Raw genomic sequence first — 11,731 nt, forward strand, 5'->3', positions numbered from 1 at the left:
AGTCAGTTACCTGGTCTCAACCAAACAGAGCATGAATTTCATTTACAAAAGATTTTCACTTACAAAAAAAATACAAAACTGAAGTCAGAGAAACCCACAGAAAAGCAGCAAATGAAGGTGGCTGCAGTAAAAGCAAACACATTTGGTGACGTTCAAGAATTCTAGAGTTCAGGTAGTCATTGACTGCAAATGATTTAGATCCAACTATTTAACTTAATCCTTATAGTTTAGAAAAAGCTACAAGAGACCTTTCCAACTTGTGTAAATCTACAGTTCTCTTTCTTAGATCTTCACTCTGTTCTTATACCATTGTTCTGAGTACTGATCTGTCCATTGAGAAACTACCAGTTATCATAAATCATGATCACAGACGAGAATTGTATGTATGTATATATTTGATTTATATATATATTTATATATGAACCCTATGTATTCTTTTAGACTTTTAGACCCTGTATCGATTACAGAAAATAGTTTCCATCACATTTAACAAAATCTCCAAAGCTTGTGACTTTGTAGTGACTTTCCCTAATGAGTATGGCATTAGACGGGCTAACCTGCTACTAAGTACAACAGCAAAGCATTCCCACCATATCCACAGTGCAAAAGCCAGGATTTAAAAATTTGCCTGGCCTACAAAATCAGTCAAATTGTGGGACAAGGGATAAAAATGCAGTGCATTCATTCCCACATAAAAAGGACACCTGGTCACCCAAGCTGTGACACTTGTGAAGCATCAGAGTTAAATACCAAGTATAAGTCAGTTGAATGTTTTCCCAGTATTAAAGAAGCAAATAAATAATAATTATTAGTAAAAGGAGTACAAGACTTCAGTTTGTTACCCAGCTTGGCATTTTAGATCATTAAAAGTAAATGATGTTTTTTCATGCAAACAGAGTGCTGACTCAGTGCTCCTCTCAGGTTGATAGCTGCTTTGATGCTTCTCTCAGATGCTCTCAGCACTTTGTAGGCTCTCCCTGATTTATAAAAAGCCCAAACTTTAAGATGAAGGGAACAAGTAATGATTAAAATCCAAAATACTCGTGAGTATTTCCTCAGGGAAGCTTTTCTTCTTCATGGAAGAAGTGTGACTTTTCAGTGCAAAAATAAACAACAATAAACAGTAAAGCTAACAATCAAACTTAGCAAGGAATTCCAAAATGAAGTGCTGAGCGCTAAATTTATTTGACAAAAGATACTTAATACGATCGAAGGCGGTATCTACGGACACTGCCCCCAGGAACAAACGCATATCCGCTCTGTTTGGTCATTTTGGCGCACTTTAGAGTTTTCACTTTTCCAACAGTCCTCGAACGCAGCATATGCCCTGACTGGTTTTCAGCATGGAAAGAAAAGGTAACGTAGCTAACTGAAGCAAAATGCTTTTTATACGGATTTTTGTAGGAGATACGCTTTTCTTTTCGACATTTATCAGGCCAGTTGTCTGCTGAAACGATAGTAACAACTAATGTTATAACAAGAAACGTTAAGAACTGACAGAAAGTATAAGTGGACCATGCGCTCTGCGCTCTCTGTGTATGTGTTAACAGTATGCTAGCTATAGCCGTCAGATACTAGATTAGATGGTGGACAAAGTATGCGGAAAGTGTCGATCCGAATTAGAGTATAAATGATACACACAGTCCCAAAAACTTTAAATAAAAATTTACCAGGGGACCACATGATAATGGAGAAAGGGGAAATATCACATTCACTGTGAAAAGCACCAAGTTGGCTATTAGCAGCTAACTTAAAATGCCTCTTTTATGTGAGGCAACACACCCCTGAGGCCGGTTTTCTGTCTATTTACGTACGCGGAGTAACCTGCTAGCCTCATTTGTTGCTAATATAAGTTTGAACTACGAGTTACACCAGCACTCCCTGGAATAAAAAGTCACGAAAACGGCTTTTGACATGGTGTCGTGTTATAAAGATACAGCTGCTATATTTGGAGCTGTGCTTTATGTTGTACCACTTTCCTCTCTGCTCTTTAGTACTAGCGATGCAAGCAAGGAAGAAGAGGACAAAGCCCCGGAAACCTGGCAAAAAGTAAGTGAAAATGGACCTTTCTCTTGTTTTTACACCACAAGTTAATTTATATTATTATAAAGACACAAAGCAGATGGTTCAGTCCTGAACACTGCTCGGCTGCTTTCTATCATTTGGCTCTTATTCGATCATTTGCAACGCAGACTGATAGTTGCAGCATCACATTGTAACGCTTTATAATTGAAGATGATTTTAAGTTAGTTCATAATTATAGAGAAAGGGCTTTGATATTTGAGGGTTTTTGAGTCAATTTTAAACATATTGATGCTTCAGATAGTTTGAGTGCATGGTTTGTCACAATTCCTGACAGTTTTATAAACTTTATCACCGTGGTTAAAGTGCATTATTTGACCTTTATAACATTAAGGGCAGAGGAGAATAGATTTTAAACAGCAACCTAATGAAGGCACAAAAAGGCTATTATATGTGTGTATGGAGTGTATAACATTTGCAAGCTATAGATGTTTACAGACAGGTGTGTATTCAGCTGTATATGTATGCATATGCACGTGTTATGTGTATAAAAAAAAAACAAAAAACAGAACACACAAAATGTATTTGCATATATTTAACTAAAAATACCACTTGGAATACAGATGCTACTTTAAGACATATGTTAAACAATAAAAGCTACTTCTGGCTGCTCTCTTATTTACAAGGGGTCGTGACAGCGGATAGCGCCGCAGTTTGATCTGGCAGATTTTTTCATACAGTGGATACATGGCTGGATTCCTGATGCAACCACAGATGCATTTGTGTGTTTACACCTTCTATTTTCATTTTGAGACAGCTGTGCAAGACAATGCATCACATGTTGAAACGGAGACCTTTGGTTATTTATTTATTTAATTGTTTAAAATCCATACATGTGTTCATTATTTTGAATTGGTTGCCGGCAACACGTTGAAAACATTTACATTGTTATGCTGGAATAACCTTTCCTGAAATTGTCATGAAGATGGTAGCAAAAAGCTTGCATTCAGCATTAATGGTGCCTTCACATATGTACATGTTACTTCTGCACGTGTATACATAGTAAGGCTTTGATTATAATGGATTATGGACAGTTAGAGTACCGTTGGTCGAGTAGTCATTTCTGTTATAGTTCGTTGAAGTCCGCTGCTGGGACGCACGTGTAGTTGGTGCATTGCAATGTAAATTCTCCATAGTCGAGTCTCCACAGTCACAAAAAACAGGCGGGCACAAACCCTTGTCCTCACTGTCTGATGACCTAATCACTTGGAGGACCCTAGTGGACTCATTATCCAGCTTAATGTCCCCACACCATCACAGGTGCTTTTTTGAAATCTGTGCAGCTCACAGGTTGAAAGGTCCCTTTGTTCTTTAATCTGGAGGATGCATGATTTCCACAGTCATTAAAATTTGCTACAACCCTTGAAAACTTTTTGCACATGAAACAATGATGCACTGCATGTATATTCAGCATAGATAGTGTAAAAGATGGAAGTAGCATCCGGTTGAAGAAAAATGAAGTCAGTGTGGAAAAGCCTTCAACCGACATTCTAGCAAAGAGTGATAGCAGAAGGAAAGATGTTCCTCTGCCAGGAGATCTAGAAACACTTTCCCGACACTCAGTTGCTCATTTCACGTCCTACTGAATAAAACATTAGGTCAGTTTTGTAAATTTGGGTTATTCTAAATGCCAAAAAAGGAGGCCAACAACTTGGTTAATGATTGACAAGTGCTTAACCAATGAGCTTTTGGTTTCACCATCAGATCCACCACTCACTCGTTTCAAAGCACAGAGACAGTGAAAGCGTTCGTCTTGAAGCTTCTAAACGGGACTTCAGAAACCAGTGTGTGTCATCATGGTGGCTACGTCCATCTTTTATACAGTGTAAGGTGTTCAGAAGAAAGTGCTTACTTGCTCACTTACCAACACACAAGTAGAAACCATTCAAGGATGGATCAAATCTTCTTTTTCCACTTTTTTCCTCTTACTCTGTCTCCCTTTTGCACTGTCTCTTTTTGTCTCATCTCTCTCTCTCACTCTCTCTCTCTCACCCTTACTCCCATCGTGGTCCTTCCCTCCCGCTCTCTTGTGTCAGTCGCTCTGTTGGGGCTGCTGTGCTGAAAGGACACAGCAGCTAGTGTACAGTTAAAGAGCCAGCGGAGAGCACACGGACCTGGTCTCAGGTCACAAAAGTCTTAATCTAGCTTTAAAAAGACCTTTGCCAGCGCTTATTTTAGTTCATCATAGACTTGTGTAACAAAGCTTTAGGCTAGTGTCTTCTTAGTCATGTGGCTTCTGGACTGGATCTTCTCCATCAATTCAGCTGTAGTGAAGCTTGCCAGCGGTCTAACATGCAAGTGAGTAGCGCTGCAGTTCTCTTGTGGGAAGCGAGTCAGACTTGGAGCATGCATGTTCTGGTTCTTTAATCTGCCACGATGGGAGTCAGAGTAGTGTTTTAGTGTGTGTGTATGAGTTTGTGTTGCTAGTTTAGACAGAGCTTGGCTGACATACTGATGTTCTGATCCCATTTTTTCCCCTTTATTTTTGTTTTAAATTAGGGAGCACGTTCAGGCTTTTGCCTTACTAAGCACCTCACTGCCTGTTCATGTGTTTCACTTAGTCCTTTTACAAGTGACTGAGAACAGGATTGGAAGATTTATGCTTGTCACACAGGACCTTATTTCTGCTTCCCTTAAAATGTTATTTCTTGTTTCAGTTGCAGACTTGTTTTCTTGTTTGTTTGCATCACGTCAGACAGGAAACATTTTTTTCCCTGCAAATTTCTGTGCCTCAGATTTTAATTTTAGGACTGCGGTCCTCTCAGGCAACTAAACACGAATAGCCATTATTATATTTTCCAGCACCACTGCTCTCTGTTATATTTTGCTTTCATTGCACCCTTTTCTCTTCCAGCCATTGCTGCAGTTCATTACATAACACATCAAATCTTTCATCATCTGCAGCTGACTACAGCTCTGTGTTGCTGTTTCTCTCTCTCTTGCTTTCTTTTTGTCCTCATGCTGTAGGTTAACCACTGTTCTTTCTTCCGTCTTGTCAGAAGCAGAATAAATACACATAAACATGAGTATTTTTTGGGGGGTGCTTTTTTTTTTTGTGTGTGTGTGTGTGTTGGGTGTCATGGGGAGGCGGGTCACATCAGGCCTCGAAAATGTCGGGGTTTCAGCTGTTTTTATGGAGAGATTTGTTTTTGTGAACCATGGAAATCTGCAGTGGTTTAAGTAGTGGTGTGTTGGCCTCTCCCTCCCTCTGTGTCTTTCTCAGGCTGCTTGGAAACCTGGTTTGTACAAAAAAAACTCTGCGTGTAACATAAAACACTGTCTCTATTAAGACAAATTTCTGTAAAGTTAACCCACATAGCTCTGAATATTGGAAAGAACATATTATATAAAGCTGGTGCTTACACAGCAGGTAGATGTAAATCATTTCTGTGAGGAAGATTTGAAGACGTTAACAAGCATCCTTTGCTTCACTCGTATGCCTTCAGTAGGTGTTCGAGTGCTTAAGGCAAAATGCTGCACCACACACATTTACACTTTGTTTGCACTGCACCCTGAGGCCTTCGGCACAGATACCTATTGCTGCTGTTTCATTTTGCTGCCGAGGCATTTTGCATTGATTTCATTTCGAAGGAGCAAGTAGGGAAGCTAAACTTCTTGGCCATACTCCATCCTCACAAGCTCCACTGCTTCTGTGTGCCCTTGTTTGTTTTGCTCTAACGATCTGATAGGGCTGGATGGGTGGAAAAAGTTTGGCTAGGAGAAAGCAGGAGATGCTAACACATTCTGTCAGATCAGATGTGTGCTCAGAAGTGACGGGTATGTAAAGTGAGTTCAGTTTTTTTTTAAGATTTTGTCTCTCTGACGGACAATAACGGAATAACACATTTACAGACTATTTATTGGGTCTTTGTGTACAAAAGAGTTAAACAGTCAGCTCAGGGTGACCGGTTTTGTTGAAGCTGTGGCTGTTCAAATTTTGGCATGTGGTTATGTTTGCTTTAATCCCTAAAAACAGGAGTGTAGATAAAAGTTTTGGTTCCAGAGGCTTTCTAGACCAAGTAGTTTAGACCTAATATATTTAAGCAGGCTTTGGCATGAACACGAAAGGTCTGCAGGGAGAACAACACAGGGAATGCACTGGCTGCAGCGTGATCTCAAGATAATCAGTTATTTCATGACCACAGTTTAGCTTTTTATTATTTATTTATTTTTAGATATCAGCTATCCCGTCAATTGCTTACCCCACCAAAAGGATTAACCATTGTGGCCTAGAGGGTTAAGTTATTAGATGGCAGTCAGTGGGTTCCTGAATTGGTTGTTGTTGTTGGATAAAAACACTATCTGATTTTTCAATGTATAATAAAAACTGGCAGCAGTCACTGAAACACAGAAAACTGTTTTGAACTTCAAAGTGACTGCGCAAAGTTTATAGAGCTCTTTTTTTCACAGCTTTTCATTGTAATTGGCCAGGTTGCATTCAAGTGTGTGCACACGATAACAAATCTGAAACTGCAGCAGAGAAATGAGATTCAGTTATCACACATTTCTCTATTTACACTTATGCTTTTACTTCTACTAGATTTTCATGTGTGTTCTGGGGACGAGTACAAACCCAAATAACTCTCATCTATAGAAAGAAGGTGGATTTGCTGCATTGTCCAGATTTTGTATTATTCTGTAGTTTAGGGCTGCACGATTAATCGTTAGAAAATCGTGATCTCGATTCATACTTATGTGCGATCTCATTTCCAAATGACAACGATTTTAAAAAACCCCACAAAAAAAAAAAAAAAAGATGACGACGATTGTATTGCATTTTGATCCAGGACGTACTCTGCATGAAAACAAGCGCTCACTCTTCCTGCTCAACAAATGACAAGGGCGGAGCCTTATACAACGTGATACAGAAGCTGTGCCGTGTGATGCTAAAATTAGCAGGGAAAAAACAACGGAGAGCACGTCAGGGATGACGAGAAAGTGACAGGAGAAAATCCGTCCCTGTCAACCACCCAAACATCAATAACGGGAACCTTATACAGCGCTTCCCTATACACGTCGAACTCCCGCAGGCACAAAGAAATTACGGAGGCTATTACTTATCACCTGACCAAAGATATGGCTCAACACTGCAAAATGAGTGATTTAGGAAAATGATCAACACCCTAGACAAACGCTACACAGTGCCGTCCCGCAACTATTTTTCTATTGTTGCACTACCTGCTCTATACACGCAGTGTCGAGCAACGGTGGAGACGGAATTTCAAGCAGTACAACATTTTGTGGCAACAACAAAACGTGAGACATTTGTTGTTTTTATGTTTGTTTATTGTTTTTATGTTCAGTCTCAACTGTTACGAAGTTGATGTGCAGTTAATAAGTGCAATAAATATTTATACTGGAAATATTTATACTGTATACTGGAATTATACTGGAATTTATACTGTATACAATAAATATTTATACTGGAAAAGAAGATCGTGAGAGAATCGTGATCTCAATTCTAAGCCAAAAAATCGTGATTCTCATTTTATGCAAAATCGAGCAGCCCTACTGTAGTTGTATCTAATTTACCATCTCAGATATCTTCAACAACACAAACATGGTACTCATAACTGTCTGCTTTTGTAGAGATAACTTTTATTTTGTACTTTTGATTTTTTTTTTTTTTTTTGCATCATTTGTATAATTTTACCTTGCTAATTTAGATAATTGGCTGTAAAGCAACATTGCTGAATTGTTTTGTTGACTCATAGTTTCTGTTATTCTGACAAATAACAAGACAATGACTAAATAAAAGCTAATGCGCGAGGACAAAAACTATTGTGAAATGTAATGAATAGAAATGGGATGAAAAAATTCTGATGAGATTCAGAACAAATTACGTTGTGTAGAAAGGTGGGACGAATTTGGAAGTGTTCCAATCTTAAATCTAAGACTGCATGGAGCAACTCTCATCTGTAAAAACACAACAGACTTTAACATTTTATATTTTTTAGTCAACTAAATCAACTTTAGATTGCATCTACTGTAATCTTATGATATTTAGTTAATTACAATTTGACTTTAAATTTTCAGGTTTTAGTCAAAAAACGGACTAGAACAAAACCAGAATTTGTTGTCAAAATTAACATTGGTTGCGTTAACAAGGACAATACTACGCTGCTTTGAGATTCTTATCAGAATAACTACGATTGCAATGCACTGGAGACCTGTTAAATACTGTTGGGTTCTGAGGTATCCCAGAGCCCATACAGTGTACGTTATCTTTATTTAAAAAGGTTTGTTTTAGTAACTTCAGTACGTGTTACACGTTGTACAACATGTTGATCATTTATCCCTATGTGTATGTTAGAAGTTGGAAAGAAGTTGCTAAATCATTCATGTCCCTCAGGTTGCTTGTTGGTATTCATTTTCACTGTGAGCAAGTATATGTGTGGAGGGAGAAGAAGGTTCAGCAATCTCATTGTGCACTGTTGGAAAATGTTAAATGGCCAGTCACAAAAAAATGGCCCCAAGTCATGCAAAGCTATTCCAATACAGCTCCAGAAACTTGTGAAGTGCAGTAGCATTTCAAGTTGCGGATACCTAGCTGATTCCTTCCCCATTACATGAATCGTCCAACAGTTTGAAAGTCTGCCTTTCTATGAGTAAGGTCTGATGATTGCACAATAAACTGCAGCATTGATGTTTCCGTGCAAATATGAGTAAGTGAGGCATTGTTGAATAACAGGCAAGCGCGATGGTGATCGACGGACAGAGAGGGGGAATAGAGAACAGAGTTGTTTTGGTCAGATTGGTTTGTGTATGTGTATGTGGGGGGGGGGTTGATGTCGTCCCTCACCTGCAATGCAGTGCTGGGCTGTATCATCCAATCATGTCCCAGCTGTCTGCGAAAGGGGGCTGGGCCAGAGGCTGACGACAGCCAAGGAGAGTTCTCGGTCAGACGGAGAGAAAGAGAGATGTGAATGTGTGAGAGGAAAAAGTGAGCGAGAGAGTTGGGGAGTGTGCAGTGGTACCCTGCGCTCCAGGACTCAGCCTCAGCCTCAGCCTCTCTTCGCTCGTATTCCCCATCACTGCTCTGATCCATCCTCTCTCCTCTTCTCTGCTCTCTTCTGTTATAATCACTGCTTTTCAGTTGTCAGCACTGATCGCTTTCTCCTCCTCCTCCTCCACTTGTACTTTTTTTTTTTTTTTAACTCTCCATCCCTTTTCTGAACCTCTAATACATCTTTCTTTTCCTCCTGTTGGATGGAGTAAGAGGCTTTTTCAACACCTACACCCTCTCTTTTTTGGGCCTCCTCCCTGCATCATCCCATGGGTATCCGTGCATCTTGCAGGTAAGAGTAGGATGAGTGTGTACGCGTTTGTTGACAGCTCCAGACGAGATATGACTCACGTCCAGGTGTTTCCAGTGCTGCAGAAGTCCTTGATGTATCCAGGTTTTTGTCGTGTGATCTGAGGTCATTGAACTGTCTCGGTCCAAGTGTAGTCGTACTGCAGTTAAAGGGGGGGGGGAACCAAACAAACTTACATGCGTGATCTGGAAAAGCATGATTGCCTGCTGTGTTTTGGCTTCAAATGTGTGAATGCTGTTGATCGGTTGGAGGTCGTGCTACTTTTTTTTTTCTTCTCCTGGTTTACATGCAGGCATTGGTTTCTAACCTCCACATTTCTTTCCCCCTTTCATTCCTAATGCTGTCAGCTATTTTTAGTTAAGAATCTTGTCTTTGGATTCAATGTCCGAAAAAACTTTGTGGCTGATTTAAAAACTGTCAGCATAAATATGTTGATGTAGTTCTCTTTATTAACATGTCTTCGATCTACATATAAAAATCCCTTCATTGTGTCTAAACAGTACAAAAGAAGCTTAGAAACTTGGAATCAGTTCTTTCTGTTTTTGTTCATTGTCGTTGTCACTTTAGCACTTTCCTCCATAAAGATGACATTTATTGACATCCCCTGTACCCTTATTCACTAGCTTTGACATGTCCAAATATAAAGATGTTGTTTCAGGACTATTAGAATAATATCCAGGTTTTTCCATGAGTAGCTGCATAGGCAGAGACCACCCTCACCTACTTTTGATACAAATCTGTTTTGCTTTTCATCATTTATACATTAGGAATGAACGGAGTTAGGCCTTTTGAATGGTTTCGCTCAATGACTGTGCTCTGTTTGCTCTGAGTAAGCAAGCAAATTTAGTTTTGTTTTGCCTTCATCAGACTGTTTGTGTTCATATTTCTTGCAGTAATGTGCACAAAGTCTGGAGGCAGGAACGCTTCTGTTAGTCATAATAGAAATTCACCTTGTAGGAGTTGTCAGCTCTAAAAGTAGTGCGGTTTTGGTGTTTATTCACTTGAATACTGCAATCAAATCTAAGGGTACCCAAAAATTTTCAGGGGTGCATACAATCCAATCAGAGGGCAGGAAAAAATGCGCGTATGCCCATTTCAGTGACACCTTTTCAGGAGGAATTCTCACCGCAGGCGGGTGAATGTGTGATGCAGACGCAGAACGAGTAATGATACAAAACCTTTTTGTCTTATTCTTTTTTTCTTTGAGGATACCTCCCACACACAGCAGCTAGACTGATATCAGCAGGCCTGTAGTGTTATTGTGATATTTAAAATATCACAGATCTGTTGTACTGTGTTGGCAGATATGCAAATAGAAAGTGCACTGGGTACATGTTTCACTGACTGCATTTGTATCTTCTCCTCTCTTATACACCTGCATCATAAAGACAGAAGTGGTCAGGTTCCAAGCAGAAAGCCTATTTTAATTTCACCTACTTGAACTCCAAGCTACTTTTTGTCACTGTAGAAAAGGACTTTGGTTAATTAGTTAATCTCTGCAGTTCTTAAGCTCAACATTATAATTGCCTTCCTCCCCTAAGGAGCAGTAATAAACAGCTGAGTTGAACAAACAACTAAACGTGACACAGCTTTGCGGGCACATTTTGTTAAGATGCACCCACAGTGGTCATCCTGCTCTGACCTAAGCCAATGAACTGATTAGCTATGCACACTAATCCTAATTACTTTAAAATTGATCGCAACTGGAACACGATAAAGTACCGACCGAAGCAAATTTAGCATCTCCACACATTTTCTTTTTCAGAGGGTGCACAGTAATGTCAGCTGCTTATTACCCTGTTACTTCCTTTAATTAGCTGCAAATCTATGTGAACAACATGCTGTTACGCTTGAGCTCCAACATTGTACATTAGCTGGATAAATGAATCTGCTTAGACCTGAGATCATAAGAGATTTTATATGTGAGATTGGAACATCTATTCAAGGCTGGAAGTATTATAAAGAAAGAATCTGTCAGCTGTGAGGAAAAGCATCTGCCTGCACTGCATACAGAAAACATTTCTTGCTGGAAGCAGTGAGCTTTTATCTTACTTACCTCCACAGTGTACCGTCACCGGGGGGAAATAGGGTAGCCCATTACAAGCACTTTGGTTTTATTGATGCTCTTATTTCTGGAGGAATGGTTACTTAGATTTAGCTGATTATTTAATTTATTCTGATTTTAGATTTTGTTGAGGCTTGACTTTATATAACCATTTACATAGTCAGTAGTCAAACATTGTGCCGCTCTTGGAAAAGCAAGAGAATTGTTTTTGTTTTCAGCAGCTGAAGCTTAAAGAAACTGTGACATGCTGTTAAATCATTCTTCAGGG

General features: G+C 39.4%; 1 protein-coding gene across 3 annotated transcripts in view; it reads left to right on the plus strand.

Moving 5' to 3' along the window:
• Nucleotides 1-1,249: 1,249 nt before the first annotated feature.
• srpk1b (SRSF protein kinase 1b) overlaps nucleotides 1,250-11,731 on the plus strand; it is a 24,934-nt gene continuing 14,452 nt past the window's right edge. Inside the window, exons 1-2 of one of the 3 annotated variants that reach the window (XM_005731375.1) lie at nucleotides 1,250-1,356; nucleotides 1,995-2,049. In XM_005731375.1, the coding sequence (XP_005731432.1) occupies nucleotides 1,344-1,356; nucleotides 1,995-2,049 (68 nt within the window). In that variant the 5' untranslated portion in view covers nucleotides 1,250-1,343. Of the gene's footprint in view, nucleotides 1,357-1,994; nucleotides 2,050-4,131; nucleotides 4,381-9,021; nucleotides 9,381-11,731 lie in introns of those variants that run through there. The other 2 variants (XM_005731374.1, XM_005731376.2) reach the window with 2 other exon arrangements.

Source organism: Pundamilia nyererei, unplaced genomic scaffold, assembly GCF_000239375.1.
Source record: "Pundamilia nyererei isolate P.nyererei 1_Seehausen unplaced genomic scaffold, PunNye1.0 scaffold00042, whole genome shotgun sequence".
Taxonomy (NCBI): Eukaryota; Metazoa; Chordata; class Actinopteri; order Cichliformes; family Cichlidae; genus Pundamilia; species Pundamilia nyererei.